The sequence below is a fragment of the Salarias fasciatus genome, chromosome 9, assembly GCF_902148845.1.
Source record: "Salarias fasciatus chromosome 9, fSalaFa1.1, whole genome shotgun sequence".
NCBI lineage: Eukaryota > Metazoa > Chordata > Actinopteri > Blenniiformes > Blenniidae > Salarias > Salarias fasciatus.
In genome coordinates, this window is record NC_043753.1 from 23365044 (window position 1) to 23387970 (window position 22927).

Here is a 22927-nt window from a genome sequence, read left to right on the forward strand (position 1 = left end):
AGCCTGTCAGGAGGAAGGGGGGGAGATTGACAGACGGCTTGCTCGCGTGACAACCAGCCCTTGATCGGCCAGCTCCTCTCTCTCTCCCTCTCTCTCTCTCTCTCTCTCTGAGAGAGAGAAGAAGACTTGAGGGAGGGGGCGGGACTAGGCAAAGGAGGTGGCAGTAAGCCAATCCAACTTCAACACACACACAGACACACACACACACACACACACACACACACACACACACACACCAAGTTTTCTCTACTCACGCAAGCATGGTAGGAGGGGAGGGACTGCAGCGCTGCTCAGCACTAAGCATGTTCAAGTCTGGAGTTCTCTCTCTGTCTCTCTCTCTCTCTCTCTCTTACACACACACACACACACACACACACACACACACACACACACACACACACATTCAGAGTTGAGGGTGTGCTGCCAAAAGATGGCACCCACGGTACTCGGATGAAGGAGACACACAGGACGGCGCTGCTCGGGTGTCACCCCAGAGAAACATGGCGTCCTCTGGCAGGTTGCTGAGGTCGTAAATTTGGATGTGATTACTCACAGAGCGCTCGGGAAAAAGCAGGAGCGCAACGTATCTTGTGCTTCACAGCGAGTGGTGCATGAAGTAAGGAGCGCTGTTAGAATACTGCTCATGCTCCGCTAACATGTATTCTATCATGAGATAATTACATCTGGAGGAAGTTCAGTTCTCCCTCATTTCCTCTGGGTATATTAAGACAATTACTCAAAATCAACTAAGCAAACTGCAATGTTTGACTCCTTTTTAGTTTAATGATATTTTTGGTAAAATCACTTTTTTGTTGATTGCAGTCAAGCTGAAAAGTGAACATTTTTCATTTCTTTATGAATTTATTTATGATTAACATCATTATTATGTGTTAATACTTTTGAAAAGCGGTAATTTGTCACATGCACGTATGCAAAAACCAATTCATCTGCAGCTACAGCTGTCCAGGGACTGGAATACATTTCTGCCGCTCCTCATAGACACAACCGGGATCGGTTATGTAGTGAAATATGAAGAAATAGAGACGTAGTATCAGGAATAGCCACCTGTTTGACTCAGTTTGGAGCAGCATGCGAGCTGGCAGGTCTGAAACCGTGCGGCAGCTGGTGTTGTGCCTGTGAGCAGCCATGTAAGAACACTCACCTGCTCCTCTCGGAGCGCTGCTCCAGATAGGAACATGATCTGAAGAACCCGGCCCGGCTGATATCTCCCATTCATGCTGCTCGCCACTTATAAATCGCTTAAAGTCATGCAACGCTCCCCGGAGCGCCCCTCAGCATAATGTCATGCCATCTCTGATTCCACTAATGTACAGGACAGCGCTGAAATATTCATTTCTGCATTTTTCATCATTTTGTGAGACATTTCTTTGGAAGTCATTGACGAGGCCTGATGGGACAGCTCTGCCTGTCCCGCTCCACATCATGTCTTCATAAGGCATTCATAAAAAATACTTCTAAAGTGAAAATATCAATCTCAAGGTGTGATTAGAGGATGTTTACAGTGTGGACAGACTTTTTATATCTATTATAAAATGTGTTCAAAGTAAATCAACTAACTGTCATCACAGTCAGCACACAGCGAACTGAAGAGAGATGAAAAATCACCACGGTCTGTGACGTCCTGAGCCGTTTTGAGATTCAGATTGCGAGGAGGAAGCCTTGCGTCTGGCGGGCGGTCTCATCGTTCTGTGTACCCAGCCGCAGTGGAAAGACGGGCCCGGTCGGGACACTCTGGGCGCTGCCCTTTGGCAGCATCGACATCCCTCTCCTTGTCACTTTTTACTTAACACCCTGTCCTCACACCGAGCACATAAACGCCTCGCCATTACCCACTCTGTTTTCCTTTTTAGACCAGCGAGGGAGAAAATAGCGGCAGAGCCGAAGACGCGAGCGGCGTTGAATAAAGCCGGTATTGTTGGAGGAGGAAGTGCCGGTGCCGATAATTAATCATCCGTCGTGTTTGTCTTTCCTGACGCCGTATCCTCTCCAAGCGCTGCCGTAAGAGAGAAAACAAAAATACACGAGGCGTTGAACGCGGAAAATAAAGACGGGTATTAGATTAATTCCCCTCAGCAACGGTTTCCACTGGATGGATGATCCTGCGGTGATTGAACAGAACGGTTCTGTGTGTGTGCGCGGCTGCCTGAGTGTGTTTGTCGTATGAGTTTGCACCTAGTGGAGGTTATGACAGAATACTTAACATTATTACTGGCTTTAAGGAGTTCGTTAAGCCGCCTGCCAGCGCGCTCGTCAGCGTTTGACCAGGTTCTCTTTACGCTACGGCCTTTAATTCCATCTGCAGCTTCAATAAACCTGCTGTTCCTGCTTGGGAAATTCATCAAATATACATTAAAACTAAATTTAATCCGGGAAAAAAAAATGTATGGATGATGAAGTAACAACAATACAGGCTGGTTTGCTTTGCGTGCTTGGGGCTGGATTTAAGACGAGGGGAACTCTTTAAGCGTCACGAAATGGGTTATCGATCGCCTGCGACGAACAAAGAAGGGGCGGAGACGGTGATGGCGATGAAGAGGAAGTGTGGATGGGGGAGGGACGGACGGTGGAAGGCTGAAGGGAGCGGACTGGAAGCCGTAATGGGGTTGCTCTGTGGGGGTGGGGACTGTCGCGAGCGTCGACGGATACGTCCACACATGAACTCATACGTCGACGGTTCTGCGTGATGAAGCTCGGGCGCCGGTGCGTGTGTTTGCGCGTGTGTTGCGTGACTAATCTGTGCCTGCTACAATGAGTGACGGAGCGAAGGGCTGATCTCTCGCAGTGAGCCACATGCCCCCTGACAGCACAGCCATAAGAGAAACACGCAAACATGCCTGCAACACGCAACGCCGGCGACGTCACCGCCGCACATGTGACAATCCGGCACGCCACGGTCGCGGGGGCTAATTGCGTGTGTACAACACACTCCGCGGCATGATTTCGAGGTTTGCGAGAAACGTGACCTAGATGTGATATTTTGAGGGAGGAAGCGGCGAGGAGAGCCGGGGTAAATTGGAGAACAATGCGCGGAGGCGTTTCGAGAAAAGACAAAGAAAGTGCTGGTCTTTATATTGTCCACCTGTTATTGTTTCTATTAGATCGGAACACAATGGGAACGCTCTTTGGCATCTATTGTCATCTTCCTCCGAAGGGGCCAGAGGTCAGCGGCGCTCCAGTGGAAACTCCTCACTGTTACTTCGAAAACACTTGAGCACTTTTGAGTTCTTTTTTTTTTTTTTTTACCTGTGTGTGTGTGTGTGTGTGTGTGTAGTGCAACAAATAATATACTTTTCACTCTTCACCTGCAAGCTATGACAAATGTTTATGTTGTCAAAGTTCTGATTGTTTAAGATTTCATCCAAGAAACTACTCAAGCAAGGTTTTTTTTTTTTCCCACTTCCAGTTAATTTCTGTCAATTCATCGACTTATTATGTTGATTTTCACTCATTTTTGATCATTTATAAGTAAAATAAAACCCTCGATACATCCAGTTCAAACAGAAAGGATATAAGACAGGCCTGCATAACACAAGCGCCTCTAAGTTCTCTTGTTTTTCTTTGGTCAACCACTTGTACAATTCATCCCAAACGCAGCAGATGCTGCCCTGCCCTCCGTCTGCGTACCAGCCAGCGCCGCACGTCCATGTGGCTGTATCGTGTGTGAGGAATCCCGTAAAGTCATGAAATCCTCCTCTGTTTTGTCTTATTAGACTCGCCCCTCGCACACACTAATACCTGGCATTAGAGCGGCACAAAAAAGAAAAAAGAAAAGTGGAGGCGAATGCGGTTTAATGTGTCGGCCACATGTCTGTGGCCGGGTCCAGCTCCTCTCGCTCCCCGCCGCCATATCGGGGGAGACGCGTCCAAGCGTGCCTTGGACGGCAGTTATGATTCTTAACATTGCTCGTGTTGACATGTCTGCGTATTCTGAGAGTGCGACAAGACGCGTGTCAGGCCCGGCTCGCTCCGCTCCGTTTTCCAGGCCTTGAATGTCGATGTGAGCGAACACATGAGGGGAACTCCCTCAGAGACCAGGATGTGTGGTTCTCCTGCGCTTTCATACATGCGACCCTTTAACACAATCAAATCAATTTATTCTATCATTCTTTTCACAGCGAATCAAGACAAGACCTCCAGGAAGCACGTCGTCAACACACCCTCCTCCCACCCCGAGCCCAGGAAAGAGAGCGTCCCACTGGGCAGCAGTGTCAACGAGAGCAGCCTCCTCCTGGAAGTGAGTCGCAAGAATATTAGAATAAAACTTTGTTGCAGAAATCATAAATCTAACAGTTTTATATATAAAAATCACCTAATTTTCATAAGACGAGATGTACTTTTTGTTCCATATTGATCCCAACAACTGTTCTCAATGATGACTTATGATACAAAAAACATTAAGAAGTGAAGTACTGAAGCATATATTCCTGCTCGGTGTGAGACCGGACCGTCTCCCGTGTCGTCTCCCCCTCCTCGTCGTGCTTTCTTTCCTCCCGGACATCACAGCCACTCAGCGTTGAGGCCTTCAGTAGTGTGCATGCACATCGCTCATGAGATCATTTCATTCAGACTGAATGAGAGGCGGGGGCCTTCCTTTATTGTGTGCGTCTGTGTGCATGCGTGTGTGCCCTTCGCCCTTTGACCCGGCCTCCTTTACAGAGCTATGGTGTTGCGTGACATTCGGGTGAGACAGTGGTGACGGAGCTGATGAAGGAGGCGGGGACTCACACACGCTGGCGGCCCGGGCAGCCAGTGAAGTGTGTGTGCGTTACTGTGTGAGTGCATCTCTGTCTGAATGCATGTGCTCGTGTGTGAAAGTGAGCAAAAGAGAGTGAGGATAAACACACCGAGCCTGTCGACACCAATCACGGCCAGCCGAAGATGTGCTTTACAGCCACTTGACCTTAGACCCCTAATCAGATCCTCACAACGGCCCCATTATGAGGACTTTCATTAACTAACTTTCACAGAACAAATCCCATGCCGTGAATCGCCTCTTGTTATTCTGACATGTCTGGACACCCGGTTATTTTTGACTTGGACCGTTAGCGCACACATGCTCGCTTTGGATGCGCTTCACATGAAAAAAAAAAAAAAAACCTGCGCGGACTGGTTGTTTAATTCCTGGAGAGACTGATTGTTTCCGTCGAAGGCATGAGAGCGGCCGCTCGCCATCCTCAGACGGATATAGCCGCACGCTAACGTGGGAACTGCCCGGACATCAGATCATTGTAACGCACTGCACATCCTAATGGCTCTCGGTCAAGCAACAAATTATGACACTGATCGCCGTCCAACAGCTACGCGCGCAGACACGCATGCAGGGACGCGCCGGCGCACTGATGCTTCCGTTAACGTGTTGGGTTTCTCATTTGGACGGTAAACAAAGGGCTAGATTGACCATAGTGATGTGCTGCCTCCCGTTGCGTGACTCAGCCTGCACGAGGGCCTCACAGCAAACTGTGCATTAGTTGTTATGGTGATGGGATCCCAGGAGAGAGAAGACAGAAATCTGTGTGTGTGTGTGTGTGTTGGGATTGCATATATGAGTTATGGTATGCATGCGTAGGTAAACCAGCCGTCTGAATCTGACAGGTACATTTACACTTGTGTATTGCGTCTCTCCATTATTCATGTCGGTTGATATGATTGAAACTATTCATTAAATGGCTTATTTACAGGTAATATTTTATTCATTGGGGTTGAAAATCGGTGTGAACGAAAATGTTTCCTTGAATTTGTCACCTGCCACATGTCTGTCAGGATAAGACCAGGGAGGAAAGCCATCTATTACTGCTGTGTGTTTATCATCCGTGTGCGTCACGACTGTAACCCCGGTGTGTGTGTGTGTGTGTGTGTGTGTGTGTAGGATGTGGAAGTGTTCCTGGATGTGTCCCTGTTTGTCCCGACCTCGTCGTCCTTGCTGTCATCTCACTCTAACAGCCAAAATACAGGGAAACCAAACAACCCCCCCCCCCCCCCCTCCACCCCCACCCTCAAACCGAGCAGCACCAACCAGCCCTCTCACACCTACCCTCCCCTCCCCCTCCCGTCCACCTCTGTTGCTTCCAAACCCAGTGAACATATATTTTATTTTGGGCTCTGCGTGCAAAGCGCCTCTTAAGATTTGTAAGTCAAAGCTTTTAGTCTCCCAGGGGCGGTTATAAGAGCCGGGGGCGGCGCGGCTCTGGATATGCGGCGGAGCGAGCCAGCAGCAGGTGCCTGTTTCCATTACCTAAAGGCTTCAGTATGCAAGGAACTCTGGGAAATGTGAATGGAGAAAACATACAGAAACAGCAGGCAGCACTGAGCAGTGAGTGTCGGAGCTGGGTGTCTTCCTGGAGTCGTATTCATGATAGTTACTTATAAATCTGATGATAATAATCCTGGTTGAATAATCTGCAAAACGGCTGCAGTGTGCAGAGAAAGCTGGTCCCTTAATGAATCTGACATGTGAAAAACAAGTGCACTGTATTCATCTGTAATAAATTTGCTTGGCATTTCGTTTGGTGAAGCCAATTAAAGTAATCAACTTACAAAATATACAGTTTTTGCCCGTGCACGGTCTTTCGGGCCACAGGTCTGAGTCCTGTTTGTTCCAGAAGAATGAGAACGTCAAAATACTTTAAAATGAGAATGAAGGATTTACTGTAGCGTTTCAACGACTTGGAGGAGAGATGGAGAAAGGTGAGCCGGCTAAATAAATCTAAATGAGCCCAGCATGTAAATCCTGGCGTTTTTATGCTTCTCATGAAAGCAGCATCTTATTCATGAGTATATTTTTTGGAAACCTTCTACAAATGACAGAAAAGTGTGTTTCTAATCTTCATGAGCTCTAAAAACGGACAGTAAATTATCGGTCAATTAAAGCAATTCAAATTACACAAGCTGTATATTTCTATAGAGAAACACGACATGGAGTTGTCCCGCTGTCCGGAAACACCTCGTTCCTCCAGAGCCACATGGTTTTGATACAGGAAAGATCGCAGATAGTCAAATTCTTGGTGGAAAAGCCAGACGTTTTCATATTTTCATCACAGACATGCTGGATTTGGACAAAAGACGGTTTGCATGAATACATTCGATTTGGCTCCGACATGCTGTGGCCAGATGTTTATGGAGCCTCCAGGAAACTACAGCAAACTGGGACGATGCATTGTTATTCTGCTTTCCTTTCAAAAGCAGCAAAAGTTACACCTGCACACATTTCAGTCGCATGGCAAAAATCTCTGATTGACAATTTTTACTCTATATGAGCTGAGAATGGATCAAAATCAGGAAAAACAACCATTAATCTATACATGTATCCCTGTTTTTTTTGTTTTCTTTTACATGCATGCAGCGATCAGTTCACAAACATGAAAGCTCCATTCAGCTGTCTCACTCAGGATCTGGTGTTAATTTAGGAAATTCCTCTCCACTGAAGCTGAGGCGTTGTGAATGAACACTTTGCAGGAAAAGAGCAGTTTCTGGGCTCCGCCACTGTTATCACTGTTGAGATATGTGCAGGAAACCCGAAATGCGTACGTGCTGGAGCCGTGCTTCCATTCATAATGCATTTCAAAAAGCGCTGGGTTCGGACACCGCCAGTGACGTCTTCGTGTCAACAAATCGCCAAAATGCAATAAAAGTCTCCCATTTCCACTGAAAAGGCTGCATAAACAGGACCTGAGCTGTTTACAGAGTTGTGGAGTATTTTATTTTTTTACTATTTTATTGACTCCTGCGTACAGCTCTTTTAGGGTGTTCTTGTTTGTAAAATACACCGTAATCTCGTTATTTATACTCGGTCAGAGGAACAGCCTCATTGCGGTGTTTGTAGTGTTTCCTGACCTGCGATATCAAGCTCTATGTGGAACGCAGCATATTATCTTTAATAAACTGTGTTGGTGTTCATTCCGCTCGCTGCAGAAAGCTTAGCGTCCGTGGATGTTCATCCGAATGGCGGTGGGGGTTGGGCTCTCATTCCGCCCCTGGACATCGTGAACATGTGCCAGTTGAATTTGTCAAACACGGTCTGCATCCGAGCCGTGGAGCAGCCGACCCATCACGCAGTCTCCGCTCCGCTCATCATGCCTCCACATACGTTTTCTCAAGTATCATCATATCATGCTGCGGCCCGTCCCTCGCTCTCACGAGGCCGCTCCGTCACAGCATGACTCTCGCAGCAGCCCTGGGTTTTCTGGGCCACAAATAGCTCCGTTCTCGGTGTTTACTGGGCGGGTCGGCGTCGGTCGGCTCGCTAAGGCCGTCAGATCGCCGCTGCATGAAAGAGGCGAGGGGAGACGGAGAAAACGAGAGGCTAAGTGTGTGAATTTAAAGGCCGTGGGGATGTATGACGCCTGGAACACACACACACACACACACACACAAACCAGGGAAGACCTGCATAGTCTCGCAGTAAAATAGAGGTGACAGACTCTGGCAGAGGCAGTCACGCAAGTCAAGTAGCCTTGCAGTTGTCACGCTATCACAGCTGTGCGGACACACACACACACACACACACACACACACACCCACACACAATGTAAGGCCTCTTCCCCTCTCCTCTTCCTGTATTTCTTCTCTTCCTCTCCTGCTGTTAACACTCTTGGTTCTCTTTCCATCTGTCCATCCTTCCTTGTTTGATTGGAGCCAGTTATGACTTTATATAGAATTTTCTATTTCAATCAACACTTCTCTTTGGAAACTGTGCCGGCCAAACACGATTCCCCCGTGTGTGTGTGTGTGTGTGTGTGTGTGTGTGTGTGTGTGTGTGTGTGTGTGTGTGTGTGTTTAAGCAAAGAGGGGAAAGTAGGAATGAGACTGTTTGTCTGGAGTTTTAGCTGCTTTTGATCAATGTGTTTGATATCGCAAATCAAAGCATGTTAGCAGTCAAACAGACTTAATTATCAAAGTTTAAAATTCATGAAATACATAAGTTTAAAGAGGGAACAAATCGGTCTGCGTGTGTGTGTGTGTGTGTGTGTGTGTGTCACCACAACTTAACTGCTTTGAAAATATCAATGAATCTGAACCATAAATCTGAGTTTCAGCCTTTAAAGCAGCACTTTGCATTAAAAATCAGTGGGTTTTATTTGGCTCTGTGTAACACAACCATCTGTATTCCATTGGTTTTCCAGTGTTGTATTATTCCACCTTTGTTCTGTTTCGGAGCTAATGTGCTGCTCTGGGAGTTATGGAAAGAGAGATAAATTGAACATGATGCTATAAAAATTCTGGCAAAGGTCAAACACTGGCTGCATTTTCTCTGAAGCTTTAAAATATATATTGCATAGCAATGATTGTGAGCGAAGCCGGGTTGGACTGCTGGGCCCGTGTTCCTGCATAACGCACGTGAAGAGTGAGGGATGCCATGCGGGCTCAACATTTCAATAACAGAGCAGATACGATGCAGGTGTGTTTCCCGCAGTGCTCATTTCTGTCTTTGTGTGTGTGTTTGTGTGTGTCCAGTCCCTGACAGGCTTTGCCTTGGTGGTGAGCAACGACGGGATGGTTTTTTATGCGTCCTCGACCATCGTGGACTACCTGGGATTCCATCAGGTGAGTCCAACACGTCTGGCGTTTCTACAGGTTCGAGCTGGGGAAGTTACCAGCTGGGAAAATCCCATTTCTGAGTCATTAAAACCCTGCAGATTATTATGCATAGAAACCAAGCCTGAAATTATGTGCAAGCTACAATGATTTATATTAGAAATTCCTACCCAAATTTGGTTTTATGCGTTTCATAACCAAATAATCTACTGGTTGGTTATCAAATCTAATGATATAATTTAAAATATTTCATAAAGAACACGTGGGATTATTCAATAATGGGTCACCATTCCCATTTCTGCTACACCCCGTGCTCTCTACTCCATCCTTCCTCATCTTGTAGCTAATGAGGTGGAGAAAACCGTCTCTCTTTCAGTCTGCCTCCCCGCTGCCACGTCGCTCCGTCTCAACCCACTAGGTTACAGCTAAGAGGCCACAGACGGGTGAAGACCTCCGTTTCACCCTGACTAGCGCTCTGTGGGTGTCTGCATATGTGTGTGTGTGTACCGATAAGTCACCAACAGTTTAGCTTGCTCCCTCCCCAGTGGCTATAACCAGCCACTCATTAATTATGAATGATATCAACACAGCTCGCCTGTCCTGCAAAGCTGAAGTTATCCCTCTCCTTCAAAACCATGAAGAAAGTGCTTTTCACTGTTACAATCCTTCCTTTACCCTCACACGCACACACACACACACACAACGCGCTCACGCATTCTTCTGCCGCTGTGCTCCCACTTGGCGTACAAGCAGACGAGGGCAGTAACCCAGCGCCATGAAATCGACATGAAAACCAAAGTGGTCTGAGAGATCCTGCCACAGTATGTGTGAACGTGTGTGTGTGTGTGTGTGTGTGTGTGTGTGTGTGTGTGTGTGTGTGTGTGTGTGTGTGCGTGTGTGTGGTGCCATGGGAATCTGTGAAGACAGGCAAATGAAATTCAACACTTTTTAAATTGGAACATAGGGAGGGTTTCTTTTTCTGATATTTACATTTAAATAAGATTCAGTTTAACACATTTTAAGCTTTTTTTTTTTTTTTTTTGTCACGTCATGTTAACTTTCAGAGAAAAAGTACATTAAAGAAAGCGAGCAGCGTTCTTTGAGAACTACACCCTGCTCGCTTCAGATGATTCCAGAGAATGAGGAGGAATCGGAAATGTTTAGAACTTGATGACGGCCCAATCAAACTCAGGTCGCGGTGCTTGTGAGTGCATGTGTCAGAATGATGGGAAACAAATACTTAAAAATGGGGGAAATTCCCAGAAGCGGGTCTTTAAAGTGGAATAACAATTTGGTGAGTCAGCCAAAACATGGAGGCACGGGACTGCTGGGTCGAACACACCAGCAGGTGATAGCTGACATAAAAACTGTTCATAAACATTTGATTCAGGCTTTAATTTTATGGAGTTAAGAACACAATTCAACTTAATAAAAATCTCAGCATCGGCCAAAGCAAACCCTGTGAACTGAGAGGAATGCAGATAAGTTCAGATAATCTTTCTTCTACGAAGGAAACTGAGGAATAATTGTCCTCTATTGAAAGAAACCCTCACAGATGCTCCCGTAACCTGACAGGCTGTCATCAAAACCTTCTCACAGCTTTCCCCACATGTTCAGTTCCCGCAGCAGAGCCATTGGCTGTTTTTAAGTCACATACTTTGCTTTAAAGGCCTCGGCAGCGTGTCACATAATTCTGAACCCACAATTGTAGTCAGGAGGACACTTATCCCTAATATACCACAGAAGAAGAAAAAAAAAAAGAGAAATGAAAAGAGTTGACTAAGTAGCGCCACAATAAAGCCGCGTAGAAGAGAGGAAAACCTCCACTGGCCTTTGATCCAATTTGTTACTAGGACTGTTAGCCTTTGAAGGTCAACAAAAATATCACTTATTCTCCATTTTTTCCCCTCTTCTTTTCCTCTCTGTGTTTTTTACGAGAAACATAAACAATAGTCACTCGATCCGTCTGTCTGCCCGACTGCCGGTAGGGAACCAAACCGCAGGACGAAGCGTTTGCCGAAGACGGTGGGAACAGATTGTGTTTTCAGAGGCAGGCCATCAAAAACCCTCGCGTGCCACCAGTGTGGAAATTATGGAGAGCGGGCAGGGAGGAGGGAGCGAGGGAAGAGGAGAAGGTTGAACATTTTAGTGAGGAATCTGTCATGGAATGACAGAAAGCAAGGCTATTGCTGGAAAAGAGAGCGAGGCATGACGAGAGCGGGCTGGAACCCGACTCGTCCTGTGTGTGTGTGTGTGTGTGTGTGTGTGTGTGTGTGTGTGTGTGGACGGGGAGGGTTAGCTGGGCTGGACTGCTGTTCGGGAGCTGGTGTCACGCGATGTTTGACAAACACAGCTGCCCTCAGTGGCCCTGCAGCTGCCCTCAGACTGTTACTGTACAGGCTAAATCCTCCAGCCGCCGTGTGCGCGCACATATACACGGACGTAAATGTACATTTGTGCGTTTCTGACGGCGACTTCTGTTGACTTTGTGTGTACAGTGGCAATGCCGCACAAGGGCAACTTAGCACTCTCCCCGCGACTCCTGAGGCCGATCGAGTCTGTCTGAGTTAAAAACAACAGCTATCAGCTGCACTGACGGCGCCAAAACACAAAAGTCAACATGTGGACGGACCTCAAAGGCTTCAGCAGTGTCTCTGTGATGGCATGTTTTCCTAAAAATGTATTTGTTATGAAGGATTTCCTCCATGCTGTTTCCCACAGACTGACGTCATGCACCAGAATGTGTTCGACTACATCCACATAGACGACCGTCAGGAGTTCAGGCGCCAGCTCCACTGGGCCATGTGTCCCCCCCAGCACCCGGGGGGGTCGGCGCACCAGGACGGCCAGCTGCCCACGGGAACCGGTGGGTCCAGAGACACATATCCCGATCATCGTGTCCTGGTTGATAAAACTCCTGAGAAGAACACACTTGAAACGTGTATTTTTATACTTGTGGTCATTTGTTTTCATGTCTCTGCTGGATCCCAGGTGAAGAGTTTGTGGTGAGCAGCCTGTTCCACTCTCCAGAGGCAGGGGACATTCCTCCTGAGCTCTCCTGCTTTCTCAACAGATGTTTCATAGCCAGGGTGCGATGCCTCTTGGACAGCACCTCTGGATTCCTGGTGAGTGCTCTAAACCGCCGAAAACAAACACTAACTTCAGGGTACGATGCATTCAACAAAAAAAAAAAAAAAAAAAAAAAAAAAAAAACCTGAGCATGTTGTCCTCTCACTTGGAGAAAACCAATACCCATAAAAAAATAAATAAATAAAAAAAGTTATGACCCTTTTGGTAGTAAAAGTTTTCATTTATAATTGCAATGTGTTCTGTTATTTATAGTTATATTGGAAAGAATTATAAGGTAATTGAGCGCCTGGACGCAGTGGTAGAGCAGGACCGTGGTTTATCCCTCATGGCTGTGACTTGAGCGGTTTGGACACCAACATTGGAAAAGCTGGAGGCCCTGATGACAGAGCAGGAAGAATATGAATTTAAATCATTTCACTGGGGTCAGTCGAGTTCACAGTTACCAGGTCCGCTCCGGCTGTACTGACGTTGGCCGCTCAACAGAAACACTAGATGGTAATTTTCTGAAATGGACTGGAAGCACTGGTAGCCAAGTGCTGCGTAAATATTGGTGAGATGCTTTCCACATCAATCAGTGTAATTACGGTTTGAACACAACAAGCTGTAATACAATGCAGCGTACTCATATCGCTTGCAAATAATAAAGAAGAACATGCATTCATTGGTTTAGCCCATTCATGTTTTGACCACAGCTTCAAATGTTCCGCAAACTGCAGTCTGGGCTAATACAGTTAGCATGCTACTAGGCTAAAGCTAAGCAGACGGACCAGTTAAACTTCCTCCAGGTCTGGTACAGTAAATCTATGTATTGTTTTGTCAGGACAGTTAATTTGACGTCAAAGTGAAACTCTATGAGCTGTGATGGAGCTTAATACTGACAACAGCTGCTGTGTAACAAATGAACTGTGACCATGTGAGAGCTAACGTGTAAACAATGCCATGTGATTCTCAAACATCCTTTTCTTTCATTTTGGGAATGCTTTATATGCAGTTAATTAACAACTCTACCGCTCTGGATATGCACGTAAAGATTATTCCGTTGTTTGATGCTGCTGGCGTTAAACAAAAGAGTCCTGCAAACAACTGAAAGCAATGAAAACAAGTTAAAAGATAATGTGCCATTGACGTCAGACCATATTTGCGATTGTTACGATCACAGCCACACCTCATTTTGAGAATAACGACACAAATGGACTCAGAAGGATACCATTATGCTTCATCAACCTCTTTAAGCCAGAGAACGTTTCTTTTTTTAACTATCCGAGACACTTGGATTGCTTTGCGCCAGGTGTGGGATAGAATGTTTTGTTACTGATAATTAAGCATGAAACATTCATGATTTGTTTTTTTTTTCCCCTAAAAACACAGAGCAGACATACTGGTAATGGTCATCCATCACAGTAAAGACGTCTTGACGTTCTCCCCTTTGTTTCCCAGACCATGCAGTTCCAAGGTCGGCTGAAGTTCCTCCACGGGCAGAAAAAGAAGTCAGCTTCTGGGGCTCCGATGCCCCCCCAGCTGGCTCTGTTCTGCATCGCCGTGCCCCTCCTACTGCCCTCCATCACCGAGATGAAAATGAAGAACATGTTGATGCGGGGAAAGAGCAAGGGGGGAGCAGGCGGGATCATCTCTTCACTGGAGCATGGGTAAGAGGAACCTCACATCCTCGCAGTTATTACCCAACTTCAGGAGATTACGTGTACTCATGTGTCCTGCCGCTGATTGTTTTAATAGGGGTGCTGCAAAGTAATTAAAGGTCAAGCTCTTAACACGAACTTGAGGTTGTGGTTTGAAGCATTCTGGCACCTTGTTATGGCATTTAGAAAGCAACAATTAATTTGATGGACCAGTGAGAAATAAAGGTCAAAACTTGGAGCTGGAAAGGCAGTAACTGCAGCCGATGCTGTCGCAGCTCATAACTCAGAGGACAACATGTTTACTTCAGAGGTTACACACACTGTGAAATATTCTGGAGTCCACAGCGTTAGAGGAAAACATATTGATGACAGTGATGATTTGATTCTTGGGTTTATTTCAGAGACATCGCACACAGTTACCCTGAGACCCACTTAACAACACAAACATGGGCCTTTCTCTTACCAAGCAGGCCCGGAAATCAAAATAAATAAGAGCTGGACGACGAAGGGGAGTGGCTTAAAAAGAGACGGATCGTACATCGAGCCACAATGTGATCATTACAGGCAGTGAGGCCACACCAGATCCTTCAACTACCATTAGAGCCACACACTGTGTTTCACTTTCCCTGTGAGAATTTTTGTTAATGATTGAATTATACTGAAAGACGAATTCAAAGAAAATCCTGATTTTGAGGTATTTTTCCTGGCGCAAGAGAAGCCACAAATTTAAAACTGAGCCCAGTTGAGGAAAATTAATTGTAAATGAACACGTAAAGCATGGTATTCATTTAGAAAGCATAGTCTCGGTCTGGAAATATGCAGTTGTCTTAATAAATGATGAATGTGATATAATTGATCATGACAGTGAAATGAGTTGGGTGAATAATGAATCAGTAGATCACAAAATACTGTTTAAAGATACTGGAATGCTCTGAAAAGAAGCCAAAAATTAGATCCCGTTTCTGTCGACTGCGCTGTGTAAAAGCAGAGACATGCTGCCTTGCACTGGTTACAACCTTTGAGTGTGGGCCATCATTGATCTTTGGATCGCGGATGTTGACTCTGCTCTCAATTTCCACAAGAGACACATCCCGGAAAAGATGAGTCACTTTTGGAAAGATCCTCTGACGAACTGAAGGGAAGCAAAAAACTAGATATTTACACTTTGAGTCACTCGATTGAGAGGAAAAGAGGACGTTCCCTCATGGACATACGGGCACCGATCGGGTTTCATGAGAAAAGCTTTTGTTTTTGGATCTGATGTGTTATTTGTCTGTGGTTTTGCAGTGAGCGTGGGGAACCGCTTCGGAGGCACTCCTTCAGCGGAGGAATGGGGGACGTCACAGACCCGCTCCTCCTCTCTTGTCCCACTCCTGGTGCCATCCAGCGAGGCCACCAAACCCCCTGGACCCCGCTCTCCAAAGACAACCTCAAGTACCGCCCCGATGGTTACTACAGCCAGGAGGAGCCCCTCAACTACTGCAAGTCCTCAATGGCTCCTCACAAGGGCCTCAGCCCGGGTGGTGGCGGCGGTGGCGGCGGCGGCGGCGGCTGGCCCCTGCGGCAGAACTCAGGTCCCATCAGAGCAGGCCAGGGTGTCGGCTACATCCCCAACCGTATGAACAAGACCGGTCAGTACGGGAAGCCTTACCGTATGTCCCCGAGCTGCCACAGCGGACGGGGCGGCGAAGTCTTTGTCTCCAAGCTCTACGGTAACGTCCAGATTCCCTCCGACCCGGACGCCTACTGTGTGGATCTGGTGAAGAGCGAGAACGGCTACGGAGAGTGCTACGACGGCCACCTGATGCCCGAGATGCCGCCCATCAAGGTAGAGCACGACTCCGACTCCGAGAACGGCTGCGACGCGTACGGGCGGCCGTGGGGTTGCCGCGATCCGGTGGCCCTTGATCGCCGCTACGGCAACGGGGTGTACGACCAGAGCGGCGGCCTGCAGCTCAAATCGGAGGCCGATTATTACGACCCACAGTACTCGCCCTGCCAGCGGGGGAAAGCGGGCATCAGCCCACCTTACAACAACGGTAACTATCAGAACTATGCAGTTAACAACGGCGGGAACGCCAACGGACGTCTGCTGAAGTGCGACAAAGACTTGGGCAATAACAACGAGCCCAGCCAGTTCAGTCCCCAGAGACTCTCTCACTCAGACTCTCTATGCAGCAACCAATCAATCAACCTCATGGACTCGCACATGTACGCACAGGACACTCACAAGGCCTACATGCACCCGGACTACAACAAGCACGGCCATTACGAGTTCAAAGGTCACGGCCTGATCCACTCGATCAAGCGGGAGCCCATGGACTCCCCGCCGTGGTCCGAGGGCGGCCACGACATGAACCAGTCCATGATGGTCGGTCCGAGGAACGCTATGCCGTGCGTGATGAGCACGGGGCACCACAAGTCCAGTCCCTACATTTACATGCAGTAGAGAGCGACACGGCGCGGCGCCCGAACACGACGGCAGACACCCACAGCCTCCCTCCACAAACAAACACATCAGTGTGCATTAAAGTACTTTGTCTTAGTGTTTTCATACACACACACACACGCACCAGCATCACAGGAGAACTGTCTCTTTGCTCACAAGGATTCCCAGGATGTCAAGTGCTTCTTCGATGATTCAGTGAAGAGGTCGTCAAACAAGGCTCAGGTTTACAGTGTCAGTGTTGTGACAATCAAAAATAGTACTTTCAATCCAGTTTATGGATCATTTTGTTTCTAAGGAGTACATTTTGTAGTTGGTACCAAGCACTTTTGGCTGTAGTGACAAATGTCTAGAAACACAGTTTAGTTTTGTTTTCTATGTCGTGCATACCTGGCTTTTGCAGGAGAATCAAAGATTTTGCTGTAAAAATGTTTTTTGTTTGTTTTGGGTTTTTTTTTTTTTTTTTTTTGGATCAACTTTGTAAACAGGAAATAAGTCACTGCTGGGCACAATCAAGTGAAAATATTAGGAGTCAGTGTAACAACTTAAAGAATAACTGGTGGTTTTGCATGTTTTAGTGCTCTAACTAGAAACACCTTTTCATTACTGTCTCCAGTGATATAGGAAAGGAAACTGCTGGTCTCTATGCATTATGCAATTGTTTTGAATCGACTTGCAAAACTTGAAACTTACTTCTTGCAGTAGGAAAGAAAAAAAAAAAAAAAAAAGATGTTTGATAAATATTGCAAAGTCATCACAGGATAAAATATTTGCAACACTCCTTGTTCATGCAATTCAGTGATGGTGTTTGATACCTTTACGCTTCATGTTTGTGTTCCACATCAGCTTGTTCCAAACTCATCTCTTTCAACACCGCGCTTCTCCGACCCACCACTAGAGAAAGGGTTCCTCACTGCAGAATCCTGTCAGGAGGCTCGTCGTCACTATGAACCGTGCACAATTTGCATTTATTTCACCAAAACGTGCAGCGCTGTCGGCAGGGCCAAAGTTGGAATTACAAACAGCCTCATTACAAAAGACGCAGGCGGTGAATAGACCCGTGGCGTGTGAAGAGTCCACGAGCTCCTCGGAGAGAACAAAAGGACGGCAGGAATGATAGAAGTTTAAGGACTTTGCTTGTTTGAAAGAGACAGATGAATTAACATTGAAAGGTATAATCCTGCCCTTTAAAACTGCAAGATGTTCTGCTCCAGTCTGACTGTTTCAAGTGTTCTGTGTTATTTTAAAAGAAACATTTCATTGTTCAGAAACCTCTGATTTGGTTTGTTATTTAATGTGCACAACGCAAATGTCCTATCAAGTCATGAAACTTTTGTCGAGCGTACAAAGTATGTCATTTTATGTGGAAGCTAATATTGTACAGTGTAGATTAGCGTTTTATGGCGAGATCCGCATTTCGACTCAGTACGGCCTCACGTCTCACTGACACATTTCCTTTGAAATGAATATACACTCACCCCGTCGTCTCCTCAGCCCAGAAACACGCCACATTGTCTTCACAACAGTATTTTTTCTTATTCTTCTTTTTTTTTTTTTTGTTGCACAACATGAATTTAAAGCACCAAATTGTTGAAATGTCAGTCTGTGAAGCTGCCGCGGTAGTTTCTAAATTGCACTACTGGGAGTAGTTCAGTTGAAGTTTCGCCTACCCAGGCAGGTTTTTCCTTTTCGAGTCGACACGCACAACTGTACATGGTGTCACTGTTTTGGATTTGTCTCTTTCTCTTCGTGTGTGTTCATTTCAGTAAATGTTTGATGATCCATATTTATTGTAAGAGGCAAAAAAGTGTATAATTTAAAAAAAAAAAAAATACAGTTTTGAAGGCTTTTCTGTTTTACTAACGTAAATAAAAATGGCTTTTTTTCCTCCTCTTGCTATCTTTTTGATAATTTTTGAAGACGGTCTTACTTGTCTCTTGGAGGAAGGAGCTGCAGGGTAGCGAACACAGTGTATATTTGCAGTGTCTTCCAATGTTTCTACGTGTTTTTTTTGCAAATGGGACTTATCTATTAAAAAAACTTTCTTTCTATGGAAAACCTGGGTGAAGCATTGTTCTTCGGTGATAGGGAAATAATAAATTAGACAGCACCAGGGGGACATTCAGCTTTATCAACAAGTACTTTATAAAATCCTCCAGAAGTTGCAGACGGAAAAATGGCTGCATTCTATTGTTCGTTGTACATTCTTGTCTCTTTAGTAGCTTTTGAATTTTTCACATATACCGATCGTGGTCTCATCCTTCAGATTTGTGTCCCTCTTAATATTTAATATTCACCAGAACAGGATACAGAGTATCTCTAGCCGCGTTCCCCTGTATGATTAATGCGCTGCAAAGTTGGCATGACAGCTCCTTCACACGATCTGAGGAACATAACCGTCATGTGAGGCCGGAGCCAGGGGAACGATGGCGTCCCCAGGAAAGTGGGGTCCAGATCAAAAAAAAAAGGACGCAGGGGACAAGAGGAGAAAGGGCTGTAACCTGGAAGCTGTGGTTAGAGCCCGGACCTCGAGGGTCCCGCGGGGGCTGGACGTCTGCGCCACCAGCCCGTTAATTGCATTTTCCTCGTCCTTGAATGTTCGATATCAACCACTAAAAGATCGGCCCATGCTAAGTGTTCCGTCTTCTGAACACGAGTCTGGATGTGGCTTTTTCACCAAGGGCACATGATTTAGACAAAAAAAAAAAAAAAAAAAAAACAGACTAACAGTCGAGGCCAGATACTAATGAACCATGGAAATCGTTCATTCAAAATGAAAAGCAAGGTTCATTTTCACAAGTGATCACAACGCTGGCACCGCAGACGGCCAGCGAGCTTCCTGGCCGATGTCAGATCTGGACGGACGCGGCGCTCTGCAATAACAAACAAGCAGTTTCATCTCGGAGTGGACTGCATCCGATCTACCTTTTGAAATGCTGCACGAGGAAAGCCAAGGCAACAGTAATTGTGCGTATAATTACGATAATGAACACGCTAAAGTTACGCTGTGAGAGGAAGCCTTCCAGGAACGTCGGTCTGGGCAGAGAGACGTTACAGTAAAAGAAGCTGAAACAACCTTCGGGAGACGAGAGGTCGGCACCGTTGGTTCTCAGGAGCCACTATCCTGCAGTTTTCTTGCAGGCCCAGCGCACAATCACCTTCATTGTAATAAACAACTCATTCTCAGCCTTTTTACAGAATGTCATGACGACACATTTGTTAAGATCAACTGTTTAGGTGCGGGAAAACAGAAAAAACAGCCGAACCTCTATATTAGACACTAAATCCTTAGTGACGCTTTTTGTGAATTAGAAAGTGTGAGCTTTCAGCATGTCAATCTGGTCCTAATCCCACAGCATCACCACTTCTTTAATGAGCTCCGATCTGCCTGAAAGCTGAGAGACATTGTATTTATATCACCAAGAACTCTCAATCGTTTTGCTCACCATACAACAATAGTGAGCGCCAAGAATTCTTACATTAGTGCAACAAAGTACCAGTTGAGTGTCATTCCGAGAGAAAACTGTCAATCGTTTGCATATTTTCCTCACGGGAAACTATTTGTGAGATATTAGAGGTTCATCATCTGTAGGAACTGGTGGAGAACTGCACGAGGGTTTGGATAAAAGGCGATTGTGCAGAAGGTCGACCACCCCCTGCAGTGTCCGGCCGGAGCCGTCTCAACCTGACCGGTGACTGTGGAGAGAGGTCAGTGGACAGTCGGCGTCCTGTGCGGCACGAAAAACTTTTATCAATCGCCCTCAGCCGTTCAGGGCTGAACGCATCTCTCGCAGTATCAGCGCTCCTCCCACTAATCCTTCCCAGAAGCAAGTGTTCGTTTCACAGCAGTCAGGGTATAGCTTATAGGGAATTACAGGATCCACAAGGATCAGTCGGTGCAGGGATTTCACTTATTAGGATGATTGTGTGTGTGTGGGTGTGCATGTCCACGAGCGCAAATGTATGCGTACCTAAACAGCAGATTAAAGACTATTAACAATAAACTCCGGTTTGAAAAACATGATTCATTTTGTAATTAGAAGGTAGGAAGCGTGCGTATTGATTCTACTGAAAGTGATGCAACGAAAAAGACTTTCTGAGGTGAATTAAAAACTTGACCATGGCTTTAAAAAACAAGTCAAAACAATTTGATTAAATTAAAAAAAAAAAAAGGGTCAGGTCCAGTCTGCTCCTGTGCCATTGTGTTGAGCTGTGTCCACCCATCAGACATAATCATCACCAAATAACCATAATTACAGCGTTTCTCCATTTTTTAAACGACACTTCCTCAAAACTTCACCTATTTCTTTAGAGGGTAATAATATTTTCCTTTGTTACTATGGAACAACTTACAACGGCAGTGCGTTTGTCACTACTGATGTTCTGAACACTCGTAAAAAGCGACAGTTGTACAGGTAAATTGTTCTCTTCCTCCTGATTAAAATTAAAAGTTTGTAACTAGATAAATATTCTACTTCCTCTCAGACTGCAGACGCGGGTCCCTGAAAATCTCCCCTTGCGTGTTGTCTCCACATAAAACCGCCGGCTTGATTGTTCCAGCTCAGCTCGAACTTCCAGAAAATTAATTGGTTTTATTACATAAAGCAGTTGGCAAGAAATGGGAAATGCAGTCAAACACTCTCCAACCATAAGTGAAGAAAAATAAAGAAATCTTTTTAAATCTAATTTTGATTCATACAGAAATAATCCACAGAATATTCCCCTCCTTCAGGGTTCTTTGTAGAAAACGAGGTTTTCAGTGTTTTGTTTGACTCGCACTTCAATTTCAAATGGAATACACACACTTTTTCAGTGCATAGTAACAACAACAAAGGAGAGGCGGCGTCCTGTGGCGTTAGAGGTGAAGGTGTCAAAGACATGCTGCAGTTCATTTGGGTCTCACCTACTATACTGCAGTCACACACACCTCTCAGCGCGAGTAACAGTGTGTAACATCGCTTTCTCACATCCCCAAAGGAGGACGCTGTGTTTGTCTCGCTGTAGTTTCTCGACTGATGCTGTGACAATGACGAGGAGGGGAGAGAGAGTGGGGGGGGGGGGGGGGGGGGGGGGGGACGAGGCCGACTTTAAATGTTTAATATTCGTTAATGCACGCAACCTTCCATCACGCCATCTGCATGACACTTGATAAGGTTGGAGAGTGACAAAGGGAGAGGGCGAGGCGGAGAGACACACAAAGTGGAGGTGATATATATATAAAAAAAAAAAAAAAAAGAAAACGGGCAGGAACAATAAAAAGAGCACATCCAATCAAGAGGAAGGAGCGACTGCTTAAGGCAACTGTAGAGTAAGCAAAGTGTTTGATGCTTGTTGACAGCTGTATCTGTGAGGCCCTGTGTGTGTGTGTGTGTGTGTGTCTGTACCAAGACCCATAATCCTATACCATGCGAGGTTGCGTGACCGTTCATACCCCACTCTTTGCTGCTCCGCACACCATTTGCCCTAATTGGTCACACCCACTCTCTGCGTCTTTCTCACACACACACGCCAATACACGCACTCGTACGGGCAGATGCACCGCGCCGTCCGCAGACACAACAATGTCCGCACCTCCTCTGCCCATATCCCCCGGTGACAATGAGGAGGCTCCTTCAGGGTACGTCGCAAACACGCATGTACACATGCGTGCACATTAACATGCACATACACTCATACCCTACTAAGCATATGGACGGGAGTCACGCGAGCCCCCCCGCCCCTCCGCCGCAACCTTCCCACTTCTTGCTTTCCACGATGGTGAACAATAAACACGGCGTCTCGTCTTATTTCCAGCTCGCAGACGCCTATCTCGATATAGAAAGGACGGTTTTCCGCCGTTCTGCCCAGATGTTGTGCCTGATGTGTTTTACCTAAAGCTGCATGCTGGGAGAGGCGAACCTACACTCCTCCAGAGTAACAGCTGAAGGCCTCTTCACTCCATGTATAGCCCGACGCTCTAAAAAAAGCAAACATGAGCGAGCATTTAGTCATTCCACTGATTAAAGAGTTTAAAAATAACCTCCCGGACGTGTGGCTGTGAGATGGGATGCGTCGCTTCATGTATGTGCCCCGGGGCCACCGGCCAGTCCAAAGGTTACCGAGTGCAACCTGGTGATTCATGAACGAGACATGCAGGCTGCAGCTGACCGTGACTCACACACACATGCGCGCGCACACATGCAACACACAACTGCACAGGCTG

General features: G+C 46.2%; 1 protein-coding gene across 2 annotated transcripts in view; it reads left to right on the forward strand.

The window, feature by feature from the left end:
• The window catches only part of ahrra (aryl-hydrocarbon receptor repressor a), a 59073-nt gene extending 41570 nt beyond the window's left edge, over positions 1-17503 (forward strand). For both annotated transcript variants that reach the window (XM_030099948.1, XM_030099949.1), the window contains exons 4-9: positions 4137-4255; positions 9472-9561; positions 12274-12418; positions 12544-12677; positions 14080-14288; positions 15567-17503. In XM_030099948.1, the coding sequence (XP_029955808.1) occupies positions 4137-4255; positions 9472-9561; positions 12274-12418; positions 12544-12677; positions 14080-14288; positions 15567-16728 (1859 nt within the window). In that variant the 3' untranslated portion in view covers positions 16729-17503. The remainder of the gene's footprint in view (positions 1-4136; positions 4256-9471; positions 9562-12273; positions 12419-12543; positions 12678-14079; positions 14289-15566) is intronic.
• The last annotated feature ends 5424 nt before the right edge of the window (positions 17504-22927 follow it).